Genomic DNA, 17,647 nt, shown 5'->3' on the forward strand with positions numbered 1-17,647 from the left:
GGAGGGAGCACCTGCAGAGGTGGGTTGGGCCATGATGATACTGCCAGCTACGAACCTGCTCAGTTTTTATACCAGCTCGGCAATCGCTGCTGCGATATCACATCTTGGCCATATTCCGGTTGTCGATCCACGTACGTCTGCTCGAGCAACGCTCATCATGGCTGCAGGTTTCGATGCAGTCGAGACTCACCACGGGTGCACCGTCTACTGCTTCTTTGACGATTGAGTCGGGCGTACCGAGTGAGTTTGCTGGTTCTATACGTGAGTCGAGGAGGAAATGAAGCGACGCTCTGAAACAGACTACACAGCACATGCAGTTTGTCAGCCTGAGGGCGGGCTGCAGTCTACAGAGTCACACAGTCACAAGAAGCCATCTCGCATTACTACATATGGGTATATTTGGCTCGAACAAACAATGCTCACGGAAACCCGATTTTCGGTTTCATATGCAAACGACTGTAATACCATATACAGTAAGTCTCACGATCCCAGAGGCCCTGTGACTGGTGACAACCGCCAGATTTCGTCTTCGGCAGGTACCCCTGTGATGTGTGACTGCCGAATACTGTATGATTTCGATCTATTCGGCAGTCACATGTCACAGGGGTACCTGCCGAAGATGTAATCTGGCGGTTGTCACCAGTCACAGGGCCTCTGGGATCGTGAGACTTACTGTATATGGTATTAGAAGCTGGCCTGTGGTGCCACTTCGCACCATATATAGTAAAATGCCGAAATGATGAATCGGTCAGATGAGTCACACGTCACACCGCCTGCCAAATAGATCGAAATGGTACAGTAGATCGAAATCATACAGTAGTAGCTGAGCTGGCTCTACATTCCTCCGCAGGGCGTATGATAGTATCGAGACCGAAGTACATTCACTCACTTAAAATCAATGCGACAGGATTGATATGAGAGCTTCACTAGATGGAAGGGGCGCAGCGCCCTACTAGTCAAGATGCTTCCCACTAGTCAGTAATGTGCGAAATCTTGTTTACTTCTCTGTAGCGGAGCCGGCTTTCACATGCAGAAAAGTCTGGAGTTCTGGGAAAGACATCATGGATGGTTTCCAGTGGTGTAGACATGGAGATGATGTTACGTCTGAAGGTTCTGCCGGGAGCTCGCGGAGAGCAGATGCGCCGTTGTGCGCCCAGGGGCTGCCACTGCGTGACCTGTGCCTCTTGCACCCAAAGATCTCACAGCATAATAGCTGACCATAGGATCTTATGGAAAGCCGGACGGTCACGCTGATGGCGGCATTGTCGGGTGGCTGCACTTCGACACCTCTCACATTTGTCGCCGGAGTGAAAAGTTGCATGTTTCTGCTCTGCTCCATCTATACGAATAAAGCGTCATATAATTACTGGCCGACCACATTTCAGATGCACACATACTACGCTGCTTGTGTCTGTATTGAACCTATCGCCTAGCCTGATACTACCCAGCACTGAAATCCTTCTCGGTCGCACTGCCATCAAAAGGAGATGCATCGAAATTTGTCAGAACCTAGGTTATACTCCCACACGGGATCGTCCTGACGCCCTAACAGGTCCTTCACCCATGTAATGGTAAACAGCGGTGGGCACCGCTTGTCCAGCTCGTCGAAGTGGCATAATTCCAAGAAATATCGAGTGTGGTTGAGCTCGTACGGAATGAGGAACATGTACTTGATACGCGCCATACGTCTGAGGACTCGGACTGTCTCGGCGGCGGCATCGCCCACCTCTAACTCGGGAAATCCACCTGCTGGGCGACCATCCGTCCAGATGTGCGAATAGGTGAATTGCAGGATCCATTCGGGAGTAACCGGATACCCATATGAGGGTGTGATCCCGGCGATGCGTTTGGATGGGTCGTATATCCTGCGTGCGGCTTCCGCAGCTTGCTTGATTTCATTCTTAATATTTTCTCGCTGATGGGCTTTCGGTTAGGTACAGTACAGTCTCAGCCGCAAAGCACTCCCACCTTCATCCGTTCCGAATCTATCTGCGTGAGGATCAAACCCCTTGCAGGCTCAGTCATGCTTTGCATAAATGCGAGTCTACTGAATGACACTATGAATATCGAATATCCATATATCATAGTGGTTGAAGAATTCACTCGCCTGAGATTGAGTGTAATGATTACAAGTGAGTCATCAGTAAAACCGGGCGGCATCTGAACCATCTGACATCAGGGGTCTCACGCCGCCTCACACCCACTTAGGACATTTATATGCAGAGAGCTTCAGAACCTGACTTTTGAGCGGTAAGACAGTGAACGGTGGATATTTTCAGACCTCCCCAGACTTATGATATTTAGTGACGAAGCTTTGGTCAGACTGCTCAGCCGGTTAGGCTTCGCAGACGATTTATAAGAAAATGCAATATGTTGGGGAAATACATGTACTCAAGAATGTAATTATTAGACTTGAAATTGAAATGAGTGTAACGGAGATACAATGTAGGAAGGAACGGACACAGTGTGAAGAGAAACTAAACCTGATTCAATACAAGAACACGATCATGAATAGGCCCATAATGCGCGAGCTCAATAGACATCATAGGGACTCGTACCCCATCGTAAACGGGCTGTAATTCACATCAGTGCTTTCCCCACATTTAAGTCGTAGACTCGATAGAAGAACTCGGAACAGGGCCCTCTGCGACGAGCATTCAGCTAGGCAAACGGGACTCGCAGACCAGAGAACGGTGCCCCGAGGTCTAAATAAAGCCATCAACCCATGCTCTTCCGGTCGATCGAAGAATGACGTGGCTGTGTGGCTTACCACCTAAGGCATCGCTGCAGCCTAATCTGTCTGACGAGCCACCCGATGCGATCGGCCCTCCCACCAGAGGCATTCCTGCGAGGTACGCCAAAGGGCGCTCGACGCGATCGGGCTGCAGTCGGCATCAGCGGACGCGTCGATAGGCGTGAGTACACCGCGCAGTATTGAGAGCGAGGATGTCCGTGAATGCGGACTCGAGCGCATATATAGAGGGGCTGGCGTGTAGGCAGTATCAACATTGACCCAGAGACCACTCACGCTAAACACACTAACAACGATGTCAACCCAACCAATTCCCATCATCGTGACCGGAAAGCCCCAGCTCGTCGCGCACCCCGACCTCCCGCGGCGGCTGTTCAACGGCGTGAAGCCCAAGTACGAGATCGCGCACTTCTGCTTCAGCGCGGAGGCGTTCGCGGACGAGTTCCCGAAAGTCATGCAAGGGGAAAGCTTCGCAGTATCGGGCGGGGTCGGGACAAACGTCGGGTCGTGTAAGTTCTTTCTTTCCGAAGTAGAGGTTTCGGAGTCATTGATATGGATGGGTGCGCGCAGCGAACCCGAGGAAACCGAAAGCGGCTGTGGTTGGCGGGGGTATGACGGATGAAGAGTTCGCGCAGATGAGGTCGGTGGAGTGTGCTGACCAGGTGAAGTGGGTGCGCATCCCGACGGACACGATGAACAGGTTAGGGCCCGCACTCGAGGGGTTGGAGAACGATATCGTGAAGTGGCTGGATGAGCTTGACATGCAGTAGAGAACTTCACGCTCATCAGTATTACCGAGTGTACGAGTAGGGAGCATAAGACAAACTCACAGCTCAGCGCCGCCGTAACATGTCATCGTCTTGTGACAAACGGTCCCGGTTTCAAGGGGGCTCTAGACACCTGCGTAGAACCGTCCTCGTTCATATACCTTCCTGTACCGGATGAAGCCGTACATATTGCTGAACCAGGCAAGTAGACTTCTCGAGCTCAAGAGCCTGTGGATGAAGAACGGTTGACAGAAGTGGACATGCACAGCCACTACGTCTTTCATGATTACCGCCATCCGTCCGATGGGACCGGCAGGCGAGGACTTCGGAGAGATGTAGAGTCCTTCCGGCTGTCATATCGTAAGGCCTCTCAGGCTTTTGAGGACGCTGGATGTGCTACACATTCAGAGTCCAGTTGTCGTGATACTCGGCCATGGGGAGCCTTACTCAGGTGGAGTGACCGTTCACTCTCCTCTCAGTACCCAATATTGTTGCGAATTCCTCTATAGTCCTGGTCTACCCGCGCTCTACATGTCAGGTCCCGATACTCCCATATCAGATCCTCTTCAAGCGCTTGGTCAGGACAACCTGAGTAAGCCCCTCCCGGCCTGGCGTCCCGGCGCGTTCGTGTCCTTCCTCGTTACAACGCTTCTGCGAGGCGCGGCGCGGCCGCGGAGCGAACACAGGAAATCGCGGACAACGGTAATGGTTGGGGTTTTATGACCTTTTGGATTGGAATCAATTGGGGCACGTATTCCATGCTCCCACTGACAGCTAGCAAGTGCAGAAGCTGATTCTACGCCTCATACCACCGCCTCTCCGGGTGCCCGGGGTTTTGCTCAATTGCTGCATCTATCCCAGCATCGATTCGAAGGAAGAAGTTCCGTTCAGAGTCGGACATGGCTCGAGGTTGTGAATAATCCCGGTGAGAGGTGGTATACTCGCTTACCTCTAGAATCACTGACCTGAATTAAGAATATGTGTGGATCCACATAGGTTATGATCTCCGTCCGAGATGTAAATTTGGTCAAGGCTTTCTATATGGCCTCATGCCAGATAATCCCACTTCAAGCAATAAGAAAATAATCAGGACACGCTTCTATAGCATCCAGGTGGTATATTATCATACTATCTACCATACAAAATTGATGGAATAATTATATGCGCTGGGCGGCTCTCAGCCACTGCAGTTCCAATTTATGCTCAAGTGTGATACTCATAGAGCAGAAAGATGGTCAGAAAACTTGTGACCACCATCGACACTCATGCACTCATCCCGTGGCTGCCCAGGATCCTATTAACATCGCTTCGTACTTTACCAACTCGAACAAATATATTGATATACCCGGCACACTCTCAAATTAACGTGAAGTGGGGAAGACACAATCGTAGCTGTAGTAATCTGTATCACGGGCAGGACCATTTACCGACCTTGCGCCGCCAAACCGGAGGGCCCTCCGCTCTCACCATCCTCCGCACCCTGTCTATTGCAAAGCACGGCGGCCAGCGTCCTTTGATATCAATGTGGTGATGGGTGCCTATGGTCACGAGCCAATCCTCTGAGTTTGAAGGATACGCGTTGATTCCCGGTGCGCACAGGCACACGGTCGGGATCCCAGATTTCGCACACAGTATGTGTTCGACGTGAGCCACGGCATCGATGAAATTGTCGGACTTGTTGCCGGTGTTCCTGGCAGCTTTCATAATCCAGTCTGCGGTGACTGGGTATCCGTAGACCATCGTATACGGCCCTCGGCTGCGCGGTACCGGATACTGCTTGAGACTTTCACGAGCAATTTCGATGGATCGCATGATGTCCGCCTGAATATTAATTTCTTCCGGCGTACGCTCGGTCTCCTGCTAATGATCACGATTGCGTCAAGGATACGAGGCGTGCCAAAGGAATGAACACTAACCTCAGGCATGTTATTGGTTCGTATGATGCTGATAATATCAGGAGTTGCGTCTGCAGATATCTGAGAACTCAGCGATTACGTGATCGCGCTTGCTGTGGCGTCGTTGAGAGTATGATCATGACCTGGGAAAGTGGCGGATCTGGTCGGTTGTGGGTAGCCGTATGCGGCAGATATTCGTAGGATGCGCTTGGGTAGGTCCTACCTAGGATACACCCCTTGGCTGATTTGATTATCGATATCCTTTGGCTAGATTGACTTCAGTTGGGATGCGTGTACACTCAGAGTCTGGAGTATTCCCACCATCATCCGTATGGGGAGTGAGGACCATGATGGCAGATATGGCCATATTGTGCGATAGTGTGCCGTTCACCTGAATCGAGCCACATAAGGTGACAGTACTTACAGTATAGTGATGAAGAGTTATGGAGGCAGCAGCACGCACAGTGCGCCCTACACAACTCACCTGTATTGGTTGGATGCTGTAGCTACTGGTAAAGCTTGTATAAATGACCCTTGTCATTAGGCAGCAGAGCTGCAGGGTTTATCTACACAGTGGCCCATAGGCTGACTAAGCTATGTGGAATATCTATAATCCTACTGAGCTCCACCTATGATGTCACTGACCCACATGAGCTTCATGCCATTGTACAATAATGGGATCTACCAGAATATTCCAGAGGGTTCTGCTACATTCTGGTATGTTGTAGAACCTGGCAGCTACGTCAGTGCCTAATTCAACACTCCCCCTCGCTAAGTGCCGTGGATAATCGTGCACGCAAGCATTGGGCTGACTTAGATTTACTCGTAGAACCTAAGTCCGAGTTGCGCTCTGAAGCGCAAGAACTTGACATGTCCTAAGTTCTTAGTGAACATGTCGGCAGGGTTATTTTCGCCATCGATGTAGAATACTTCAACTTTCTTCTGCTCGATGACTTCCCTAATATGGTGATAGCAAATGTTGATATGTTCAGACCTTTGCTCGGTGACTGGATCAGATGCAAGGAATATAGATCCTTGGTTGTCACTGCAAATAGGAATTGGGCCGAGTTGGTAGCCTAACTCTTCACAGAGTTGTCTAACCCATACACATTGGCGGCTACAATCACTGAGTGCCATGTACTCGGCTTCAGTGGAGGATAGCGCAACAGTCTTCTGCGCTGTTGACTGCCAACTGTTAGGAAGCGATGTCCTAACTAGTCATCTTGAGATAACTGGGCCACGAGCCAACAGTTATGTCGTCACTACCTCAGTAAGCGTACTGAAAGGTAGGTCTGGCCGGGCCAATGCCAACGGTCAAGTCAAGAGTCCAGGTAATCGCTGTATTCAACAGGAGGTTGAACTAAGGAATACATGGGTTTTCCTACAGTATATCTAGTAACTGGTATAGGGGTTAATACCCAAAGAAGAGAACAATAAGAAGGGACGCGTAAGCCATCCTGTGAGAACGTAACTCAGAGAAATGAGAAATACAAGGGCGCCCATTGGTAGAAGGTGAGTCAAGGGAGATAACGTGTGAGAAGAAGATAGCGTCCATGGGAAGGTCTACTCAGAGAAAGGTACTGTCCAATAGCAATGCTTGGAATGGAAATGGAATGAGATAAGCATGGGAAAATCATAACACCAACTGAATATGCCATTGGCATCCAACCAATACAGGTGAGTTGTGTAGGGCGCACTATGCGTGCTGCTGCCTCCATAACTCTTCATCAGTTGCCGGTTTGGGACTTCCTGGTACTGGGATCTGATGCCCAGTCTGAATCGGTGCATGCAGTAATACCAAGTCCACTAGCACCATCAAGAGCTAGCGTGTAATTCCGAGTCCGAATTAGATAGCTGCAGATATACAGTGCTTTATCTAAATGGGCTTGCGATGGATTAGCAGCAAATTGCGCTAACTGGGTCACTGCATAGCTGATGTCTGGTCAAGTTCCAAGCATAATGTAGAGCAAGGAACCGATCACAGTTTGGAACCAGCTACGAAGAGTAGGGTTGACTGGGCCATTGTTAGGCTCAGGTCTATAGCCTGCAGGGAGAGGAGTTGGCACAGATTTTGCATTCTGCATGCCACAGTGCTGCAGCACCTTATCAAGGTAGGCAATCTGATCGATATGGATTTCTCGGCCTTGCCTTGTAATGCACATGCATAGGAATTCCTTGACATCACCAAGGCCCCTGCATTCCCACTTCTTCATAAATCGTGACTTAACATCTGTCACGAGAGACTTGTCCTTGCCAAAGAACAAGGCATCGTCAACATAGACAACAATAATTACCATGCGGCCATCTTTCTCTTTAAATAAGAAGATGCCAGCATCAGTGGTTAGACATTTGCAGCCTAATTTCTCCAGAGACTCAGCAAGTGTGCGCCACCAGGCAAGCCCCGCTTGCTTAAGTCCGTAGAGTGCACGGCGCAGTCTACAAACCTTGTGCTCCTGGCCTTTTACGGCGAAGCCTTCAGGTTGTTCCGAGCCACAATGCCCGAACCGTACCTAGATATGGTAATTTTGAAGGGTTCAAACCCGAACCTGACCGGACCCAACGCCGTTTCCGCCATTTCGGGTTCTTTGAGGTTCACGGTCCGGACATTTACCCGAACCGGACCTTGGGTCCGGTCCCAGGTCCGGAAATTTGGGCCAAGAACCGGACCGAGCCGGACCGCGGCATCACTAGAGATGCGCAGGAGATGCCAATTATCTGAAGGCGGGGAGCTTTTGGGTAGCTCGATGCTGCTGCTAGCAAGGCGAAGGTCTCGTGGCAGACTCGGAGCCTAGAGTGCGCCAATCAGGGAGAAGTTATGATAGATACTGGTGACCATCTAGTAACTATTGACTGCTCGTTGCTTGATCCGTCCCCATTATCGTGACTTATTATATACAACGCTGCTCGCTTTCTTTATATCCGGACGACACCCATTACATCTATGTCTGCATTTCAAGGTGCTCCTACCGAGTGGCATTCCATTTGAGAGTCGCAACACTTCTTGTTCCTTATGTCATACAATCAATGCATTCTGGCGGATACCACACTCCGTGATGTTTTGCAGGCTTTGCTGTGGCGCATCGGGCATTACGGTGTGTCTTTACGGTGTTGTCGGTCAATATAACACCCTTCATTGAAGTGCTCTTATGCGACTCGTGTAATATCGGAATGATTTGTTCGGCACTTCTCTATCACGTATCATGGTCCATACTGACACAGTATGTTTGTAGTCCTGCGTCTAATCGAACAACACTTACCATACTCGGTTGGTTCAGTCATCATACTACAATGCCGTCATCAGACTAATGATACAGGGGCAATACCATGCGAGCATTTCGAGTCAATGATTCTCTTGGCTGCGCAATAGCCCTTTGTTTATTCAAGTTGGAAAGAGATGTCAAATCGCCCTTGTGCTTTCATAACGGGAGAAGAGCGCGTTTTATCTGCCTGCTGAGTATGTCGCGTCCTTGGACATATATATTACGGGCCTGACAGTCTGAACACACAGAACAGTGCTAGTGAACGATATCCAGCAGGTGGGTGTATCCTTTCTCATGTCTGAGTCTCTCTCTGAGTCTTTTCATTTCACAGATCTACACTCATGACACAGGCAGAACTTGAACGATGTGTTATAGCTGCCGTCAAATCGGCCCAGAGGAAGAAGTTGGAGTATCCCCTCTACGGGCCGTGGATGGAAGCGTTGGCACACGTTGTCGGAGGAGACGCCGTCATACACCCACAATACCCTTTGATCCCCGCACGTCTTGCCCACAAAAGTCTTCCTCCTCCGGACAGCCGGGGCAAGCGCCCGAGAGACCAGCGCAAGCAACCTGACGGAGTTATGCTGTCATATGAGAAAGCGAAAGTAAACGGGGTCCTGAAATATATACCCCATGTTCGCGGGCTTCTGGAGATCAAGGCTGCCCATGGCGCCGACGACAAAGATTACGACAGACTGGCAGCGCTGGCTTTCCCAATTATAGAGAGCCTTCTCGCGGACCAGGTGAAATACCAAGCTCGGTACGCGTTTGCCTTCGACCACGCCTTGCAAGTCTGTCCTGCGGTGGTCGCCATCGGACAATTCTGGCGTCTCTGTGGATTCCGCTTGGAAAGTATCAACAGGAATGCTCTTTCCATCTCCGAACAAATTACGGACGAGCTGATGAATGAGTTCGTTGTCGTTACCCGCTTTGATATTGATGGAAGCCATCCGCCAGCATTCCTGGTCAGAGATGAGAAGTTCCTCATCGATCTTTTATATCAGGCTTGGGTGATAATGCGTCAGTCGACACTCTGGGCGCCACGGGTGACTATGTAACTCCATGTAATCCATGTTCAGTACGCAGGCAGGTGATATGTATATAAATTGAGCAATTACATGCTGCTTCCGCCCAGTGAGAGTGGAGAGGCATAATGTTCCTGATTCCGTGCTCAGTATCATACTCACCCTCACAAATGTCACATGGGCTTCTGGCTTGCAATCAACGTGTAGCCGCCAAAAATGATAAGCCAGAGTTGCAGAACAATGCACATTAATCGGCCATTCGTACGAGGCCACCTTTCCCCTTATTGACATTCGCTCTTCAGAGCTTTGGTAGTGCAGCCGGCCAGAATAGATTAACAAGACCAAAATATGGCTCGAGGACGCAAAGACCTAGACAAGCCAGATCATAATTGACTTGATTGAGTGTAATTCCTCGGGCATTATTCACTCAAAGACTGGTGGGGTCATTGGCATTCCATCAAAAGCAGTAATTCACCGTCATTTATTCCACTACAAGTCCAGCTAGGTGCTCACGTTACAACACACGGAGAAATCACTGCGTAATATATTCAGAGGTATGACAACGCCTCCAGGTGTTCGGGAGTCACAAGTAAGCTCGGTACTGGTGTTTCTACGCCACGCTCTAGAGAGAATTGACCATATACTCCCATACTGGGTAATGGTCTTCCTTGAGAAGCTCTTTGATCCTCATCAAACAAAACATAGGAGGGCACACTTTGATGGTTTTATCGACCCGATCGCGATCGAATATCGCGAGAAATGTTGTGGGGATGCCGTCGGAGTCCTCGGTGTAATACCCAGTCCAATATAGGCCCTTAATGCCGGTGTTCGTCCGGATGAACTCGAGGATACCCATCGCTGCACTATCAAGCTGTGTCTCAGCAAGTGGCTGTCCATTATTGCAGGCCTTGGCGGCACGTTTGAGGATCCAGTCGGGGCCAGCGTGATAGCCATAGCACGGGGTCCTTCCTTGGATTCTCTTGGATGGGTCATAGCTCTGCAGAGCGAAATTCAAGGCTCGCTCTCGTTCTTTCTTTATATTCTCATGCTGCAGATAATATCATTATAATTACAACGGAGCAAACACGAAGTGCATACCGTGAACAGCTCCTCATCGATAGGAGTGATCTTTATGCCAAGGTCAGTCATGATCATCTTGTTCGCAAAAGTCGAAGTCGAAGTTCAATATCGTGAACAATATGAAGCGTGATGGATCCGCCTCACCTGTGAATTCTCCATGGGATTCTGAGTCATTTGAGTGTGTTCTGAGCGTTATGATGGAGTGCGTTCGCTCTCGCCTCAGTTTATATGCAGTCGCGTCGCCGGCAACTGCCGCATTGACATCAGAGGAGAGCTCGTAACAGGTGCGGCCCCTGGGGTGCACAATGACTTGTCCATTGGGTATCAATCTGGGTCTGTTCTCCTTGCCGGACCATATATCATTGTTCTGTTGCACATTACAGCTGTTTTCAAATCGATGGGCCTACCACAACGAAAAGTAGGACAGCAGAAGCTTGCCATCTTTGGTGTGAGAAGGTCCCCCAAACGTCGGGTATGAGCTGAAGTTGAAATCGATTTGGCTTTGGGACCCTTTATGGTTCCGGTGAGACCTTCTGGAAGTCGCAACACGGATATTCCTATCCAGATTTTCTTCTGGGTAGGCCCATCGATTTGTAAACAGCTGTAACAACTCCTGACACCCGACATCTAGTGAAACCCCCTGATCACCGGGGTGTTTTTCCACATACATGTTTCATGACGCCACTTCAGATGGTCTCTTATGCCCGTGAAGCCCACGAATCTGTGCTATAGAGAGTAAATCAGACTTATGGTATATAAGACACACCCGGGCTGGGTCGATCCCCAACAGTATATGCATTGGATACCATCGTATAGATGAGCCTGAGCCCCGAGCGTCCATTTCTCAAGGACGTTGGTTATTGAATCTCTCGACTTCAGCCACGGAAGAAACTTCCCGACTTTGCCTACTGGCATGGACATGGACGCGTTAGACAACAGTTTCTTATCTCTCTATGCGGAGAACCTCAAGGCGGCCGTATATTCCTGCCGTGAAAGTTCCGTAGAGCATCCATGGTATGGACCATATTACGATGCACTGAGGAAGATGCTCCTGGACGCCGGAGACAAGGCGTATGCCATCGTCACTCCACAGCATGCTCTCGTGAGGACTGTGCGTACGAACGACGGCAAGCTAGTCAGGAAGATGAAGATCACGGACTTTGGCGGCACAGTTCGCAAGCCCATTACCACCGACAAAGGAGAATTGGATTATAGAAACGAGACATTGGTCTTTGTGATGGAGAATAAAGCTCTCCCTCCAGCATATAACACGCCTGTGAAAGTCAAGGAGGCTTACATGGCAATGAAGGGTCAGGTTGAAGATCAAGTCAGGTTCGCTTCCGATGTCAACGGACCGGGGGCTCACGCAGTGCTTGCCTTCTATTGCATTGGCGAATACTGGACCTACAATATCTTCAACAAAGCCACTCTCACCCCACCGTCCGACAATGAAGACGAAACATATCGATATTCTTCGGATGAATCTTCCGACTCCGAAATCCTGGAGGCTAGGGGAAAACTTAATAATGCGGGTGGCGCAAACATCCAACCAGAAATCCATTTCAATACACTTCTCCTCTCAGACGATACACCAGACGATGGTGCCTTCGCTGCCGCCTGCAGGGAACTCAAGGCAGTGAACAGAAGCCTGTTCTGAAATCACGGAGAGGTATAGTGGGTGCTCCACGGTCTCCGCCCCTAGACAAGGCCGTCAACGGGGAATAATACGCCGCATCCAAGTCCATTCATCTGTAAATTCGGTATTGACATGTAGACTGGTTATTGTATTAAGTCCGCAAAATATCCAATGCGCAAGCTAGTATAGCTTACGCATGCCGCTCTTGCGGCGAGAAAGGTGTCCAGTATTGTTTAGCGTTCGAGTCTGGCATCGACGAAGTTGGTCGGAGCCTCTGCTTTGATTCGATTAAAGATTATAATGTTGTGATGAAGAGAGTCAACTGACGGGCTACCAAAGGTTCCCCCCAGCCCTCCCAAGCATGCCCCCATATTATATTCGCCATAATCTGGCGGTGCCGCACATCCGCCGGAGTCTACAGTCGATCTTTTGACTCAACGCGCTGCTCTCTTCGTTACGCGCTCCAGCAAATTTCTCCTGTAGTCTTTCGTCGCTCAAGCCAAATCTGTGCAACATCTGTGAGAGGTGCTACAACAGAATATCGGAACATAGCATCTTGTGAAGATAATATGGCTGAACGACGTCACCAGCCTGGAAAAGGCGTCGCAGGATAAGAGTCGTGCTGTCGCGGAGGTGCGGTGAGAGGCAGTGAGTAGCACGCAGGTCACGGAATGTAGGCCGAATGAGACAGTTCTGTTGACGCTCGTGGAGGACGGGGGGGATAAACTGAATGGGCCATAACTCGCGACGAAGGCACTGAAAAGGCTAGACACATGAATCGAGGAATAAGAAGGGGATCCATATACCAAAGGAGACGGCACGTGCACTAGGAGAGAGACCCGGGGACGTATGAGGCAGCCTTTGAATACTGCGATGCATCAAGCCCCAGCTTCGAGTGACAGGGCTAATGAGATGATCATCAAGGAGGCGGCGGCATGAGCGTCCCCATAGTTCGGCATATAAAAGGGCCCGAGACGTGGAAGTGACCACGGTGACAAAGGGACGAAGATATGGAGAACGGAGAGAGGAGCAGCGAGGGCGAAGAGATCTTTTGTCCATCAACTTGCGATGGACGGCCGCAGTCGAATTGAGCGTGAGTGGAGAGGAAAGGGGAGTTGACCAAACCAATAGAGGATAACACTCCGCCAGAGACATCATTTGCTTTGTTGAGCTTCCGAGCAAGAGGAAAGGCAAATGAGGAAGAGGAGAGGACGGAATTGTGGCGAGAATTCAGGCCTATGGGCATTACCTGCAAACTCAACGTGAACCAAATGATTAAAGTAGAAGGTGAGCCACAGTAACAATTTTCAAGTCCCATATCGTTAGGAAAACCTACGATTGTATACTGAACTGTCAACACACAGAAGCGTAATGTCATCCGAAAATGGTAAGTCAACGCTTCTTCGAAGAAGACAAGCATGACGTCACACGCGCTCGCGGAACGCCATCCCAGGTCAGCCAATGCGTCGACGGTAATGTCATAAGCATCCCTGGCCCATCCAGGTCCCCCATTTTCAGTGCCACCATCTCGACTCACTTTTCAACTCGCTAGATCTCCTGAATTAATTGTCAATAAATCCCAATAATCGCAGCAAAATGCGGTCAATCCATATCTTCCGAAACACACCCTCTGCCATCCGGACTCTCCACACCACGCCCACGCTGCACTTTACCACACGCACCTCGAGCGGGCTCGACCGCGCAGTCTCCCAGGGGCACGCCACCTCGCCTCAGAACCACGCGCCACAGTCCGTGCAGAGCGTCCACGTCGCGGCGGGGCTCTGCGCGCGCAACGACGCGAACGACCACCACCTCAACGCGGCATCGCCCGCGCCGCAGTACAGGCCGCGCAGCTTCGGGCGCGGCGGGGGCAACAGGGAGGGCGTGGGCTTCGTCGAGCAGGTCGGCGGCGCGAGCGTGAGCGCGGACAATTTCTCGAGTGTTGGGTATATGGGGGGTAAACGGGGGTTTCATGGGAGTGCTGCCATACATGGTGGGAGCGGGATGCATAGCGCGAAGATGGTGACGAGGGGCGGGCGGGACCCGTCGGTGTCGCAGGGGCACGCGGCGGATCCGGAGGGGAACGAGTCGCCGCAGGACGTGCTGTCGGACCACGTCGGCGACGGAATGAAGGCGCGGGACGCAGGACACCCGATGGACGCCGCGTCCTCGCACACGCAGCCACAACTCAAACCTACCGGTATGGGCTCGGGAAACAAGGAGCATATCGGGTTCGTCGAGCAAATTGGCGGGGCGAGCGCCTCCGCGAACGGCGGGTCGAAGTACATGCCTGACGACGTAAAGGGCTCACCTTCGCCGGGGAGTACTGTCTCTGCCCACTGGGAGGGCGCGACCACCACCCCTAACAATTCCTCCCGCCCCTCCTTGACCTCCGCACTCAAACACACCACGCAAGCCGCTACCTCCGCCCCCCGTCCCCTCCAATGGGAAGGCAAACGCCCCTTCTCCTTTACCCTCCACACCTCTCTCCCCACCTACGCCTCCGGCCGCACAGACCCGCACACCGCGGGGCGCACTCAGAAGCAAAAGGACGCGCACCTTGGTCTCGACACGGGCGGGCCCGCGGAGTACGAGCAGGCGAAGCTGGCGGGGAGCCGCTTCGGCGAGACGCGCGCCCAGAAGGGGAGCGTGACGGTCGGCGCGGAAAAGCAGAAGCGCACGCCGGGGACGGATAGGAATGCGGAAAGCGCGTCGGGGGATTTTAGTAACGTCGGGGTGGTTGCTGGGCAGAAGGAGAAGTGAGTGTTGTGGTGGGTTAGGGGGCGAAAGGAGAGCGGTGGGCGTTTGTAATATTAGCACGAAGTGTATAAATATCCGTGTTGTAATGATAGTTCTTGTGGGTAAACGTCGCTGAGGAGGCGATAGGAAGAGGGGTGTGCGTGTCCTGATAAGCCCTAACCTTACCTGAATATGCGATCTTCATATGGCGTCCGCATTTGGGACACAAAGTCGCGGTCGGCTATGGCGTGAGAGGCGCCTTTGCCTTGCTTCTTGAGATCGTCCGGAAATAAACCTTCTGGTTCGTGCTTCGACCCCAGTGGAAATTGACAATATTCTCGTGTTTTTAGATATGTTCCTCTATATACCAGGTAGAACAATAGCTCTAAATACAGGGGAATGTAGTAAGTGGCACTTTAAATACATGGATTTATGTTCTAATGATTTGTGCCGCTATCACAGCTGGCGTGGCATAGGTTGGTAATAGATCTAAATACATCGGAAATAGCTGCAAAATCAGGAGGATATACAGTCGTGGTGGGCCGCGTATATGGGCTTCCCCGGTATCAGGAGTGAGCGGTAGGATATTCTTGTACTTTTACAGATATTTGTTATGATTTTCCCATGCTTATCTCATTCTATTTCCATTCCGAGCATTGCTCTTGGACAGTACCTTTCTCTGAGTAGAACCTCCCATGGACGCTATATCTTTTCACACGTTATCTCTCTTGACTCACCTTCTACCAATGGGCGCCCTTGTATTTCTCATTTCTCACAGGATAGCTTACGTGTCCTTTCTTATTGTTCTCTTCTTTGGGTATTAACCCCTATACCAGTTACTATATATACTGTAGGAAAACCCATGTATTCCTTAGTTCAACCTCCTGTTGAATACAGTGATTACCTGGACTCTTGACTTGACCATTGGCATTGGCCCAGTCAGACCTACCTTTCAGTATGCTTACTGAGGTAGTGACGACATCACTGTTGGCATGTGGCCCAGTTATCTCAAGATGACTAGTTAGGACATCGCTTCCTAACAATATTCACATGTGTTCTCATATATTGCCCCCTCGCATGCCCATCCCATTGTATTTACACATATTACTGTAATTTTGTAATTTTCTACCTTTTCTGTTGTGTCGTTCTGACCCGCACCTCACCCATCTGTTCTGCCGGTCCCCCGGCAATCGCACATCCCGCCCACTTCGCACCTCTCGTATCCAATGCCCACTTCCACCATCTCTACCCCCCCCCCCAATGCGCACATATTCCGGTTTGCCTGTGCGACCTGTCTCCTGTTCCATATGGGGACATACCTATTCAACCTGTTCTCATGATCGCCTCCTGCGTTGAGATTAAAGTCAGAATATTAAAATTTTGTAATGCAACTAACAATTACTCACTATATCTCTACATTCTTGTGTGTTCCGCAACGTGCCCCCTGCCTTGAGAATACCGCCTAAGACAGACAAGTCATATTGGTTAATAATTCAGAGTGCAAAGGGGATACCTTGCGGTTAAGAGGAGTGTGTGTGCAAATGTTTTACTGCAAGGCGACGAGTTTATGGATCGCGCGAGAGCGGCAAGTGATGTCATACCGCGATCACTGCAGCTGAATATACACCAACAACTTGAACGCGGTAGAGTCCCCGATTCAATCCGACGCGGCCGACGCGCTCACGCAGGCGGCACGCGAGGCATGCGCTCACGCGATGCACTCGAGTGACTCGACAGCATCGCGTTCCTGTACGACGCACACCTGATGCAGGTAGAGTAGGTCGAGGGAGTGTCATGCAAGTGTCATTCAGCAGTCTGTGGCCTCCAAAATATACAGGTACACATATGCAAATATATTTAAAGTATCTAAAAATACGAAAATATTGTCGATTTCCACTGGGACTCAGGAACTTGCACAATACGACCCCTCGAAATAACAATCCCACAAATAAGCTGACAAAGCACTACAAATATGGCAAGCGCCGTGGCTGTCACTGTTCCCGACGCTAGGAGACAGTCCTAAGGTCAGGGTAGCATATCAAATCACTCCCAGAGCATATTTTATATGAAAACCCAGACCTTAACCAACCCGGGGTGTTCCCCCCGGACCCCCCCTTTATCGATATCCTAACCAACTCACCCTAACCCGAACCTTAACCAATCGGGGGGTTCCCCCCCGGACCCCCCACTTACCCTAACCTACCCAAACCCAAACTTCCTAACCACCCCTCCGCAGTGCGAAGAAAAAATATACAGGAAGTAGGTAGAACATTGGTACAAACCAAGAAAAAACACAGTCGTAAGGATTTGAACCCAGATCCACGAGCCACAGCCGCAACGCAGACCCGCTAGGCCACACAGCAGACGCCTGTGCAGCCACAAGGGGTTATACATCCAACAGTGCTGACTTGTCTTAGTCAGCAAGCCGGTGGGATTGTCTTTTCGAGGGGTCGTATTGCCCAAGACGGACTCAGGGGCGGCGCCAACAAGAGC

General features: G+C 50.7%; 7 protein-coding genes across 7 annotated transcripts; 4 read left to right on the forward strand and 3 right to left on the reverse strand.

The window, feature by feature from the left end:
* Positions 1-1,098: 1,098 nt before the first annotated feature.
* On the reverse strand, positions 1,099-2,025 carry GLOTRDRAFT_90591 (uncharacterized protein; the record flags this gene model as incomplete). Its single annotated transcript, XM_007863765.1, has 5 exons — positions 1,099-1,175; positions 1,219-1,339; positions 1,398-1,471; positions 1,510-1,915; positions 1,969-2,025. 5 exons carry the CDS (start codon positions 2,023-2,025, stop codon positions 1,099-1,101), a joined length of 735 nt encoding a protein of 244 aa, XP_007861956.1.
* Positions 2,026-3,047: 1,022 nt separating this feature from the next.
* GLOTRDRAFT_90592 (uncharacterized protein) lies at positions 3,048-4,242 on the forward strand (the record flags this gene model as incomplete). Its single annotated transcript, XM_007863766.1, has 5 exons — positions 3,048-3,261; positions 3,323-3,392; positions 3,542-3,701; positions 3,729-3,970; positions 4,029-4,242. The coding sequence occupies 5 exons, from the start codon at positions 3,048-3,050 to the stop codon at positions 4,240-4,242; spliced, it is 900 nt and encodes a 299-aa protein (XP_007861957.1).
* Positions 4,243-4,926: 684 nt separating this feature from the next.
* On the reverse strand, positions 4,927-5,444 carry GLOTRDRAFT_125132 (uncharacterized protein; the record flags this gene model as incomplete). Its single annotated transcript, XM_007863767.1, has 2 exons — positions 4,927-5,379; positions 5,436-5,444. 2 exons carry the CDS (start codon positions 5,442-5,444, stop codon positions 4,927-4,929), a joined length of 462 nt encoding a protein of 153 aa, XP_007861958.1.
* A 3,571-nt stretch (positions 5,445-9,015) lies between these two features.
* GLOTRDRAFT_125133 (uncharacterized protein) lies at positions 9,016-9,732 on the forward strand (the record flags this gene model as incomplete). The annotated part of the gene is made up of 1 exon (XM_007863768.1): positions 9,016-9,732. The coding sequence occupies one exon, from the start codon at positions 9,016-9,018 to the stop codon at positions 9,730-9,732; it is 717 nt and encodes a 238-aa protein (XP_007861959.1).
* A 589-nt stretch (positions 9,733-10,321) lies between these two features.
* GLOTRDRAFT_90594 (uncharacterized protein) lies at positions 10,322-10,953 on the reverse strand (the record flags this gene model as incomplete). Its single annotated transcript, XM_007863769.1, has 3 exons — positions 10,322-10,747; positions 10,798-10,827; positions 10,924-10,953. 3 exons carry the CDS (start codon positions 10,951-10,953, stop codon positions 10,322-10,324), a joined length of 486 nt encoding a protein of 161 aa, XP_007861960.1.
* A 739-nt stretch (positions 10,954-11,692) lies between these two features.
* On the forward strand, positions 11,693-12,436 carry GLOTRDRAFT_125135 (uncharacterized protein; the record flags this gene model as incomplete). The annotated part of the gene is made up of 1 exon (XM_007863770.1): positions 11,693-12,436. One exon carries the CDS (start codon positions 11,693-11,695, stop codon positions 12,434-12,436), a length of 744 nt encoding a protein of 247 aa, XP_007861961.1.
* A 1,575-nt stretch (positions 12,437-14,011) lies between these two features.
* On the forward strand, positions 14,012-15,178 carry GLOTRDRAFT_125136 (uncharacterized protein; the record flags this gene model as incomplete). The annotated part of the gene is made up of 1 exon (XM_007863771.1): positions 14,012-15,178. One exon carries the CDS (start codon positions 14,012-14,014, stop codon positions 15,176-15,178), a length of 1,167 nt encoding a protein of 388 aa, XP_007861962.1.
* Positions 15,179-17,647: the final 2,469 nt, after the last annotated feature.

This window comes from Gloeophyllum trabeum (assembly GCF_000344685.1).
Source record: "Gloeophyllum trabeum ATCC 11539 unplaced genomic scaffold GLOTRscaffold_00002, whole genome shotgun sequence".
In the NCBI taxonomy this organism is placed as follows: Eukaryota; Fungi; Basidiomycota; class Agaricomycetes; order Gloeophyllales; family Gloeophyllaceae; genus Gloeophyllum; species Gloeophyllum trabeum.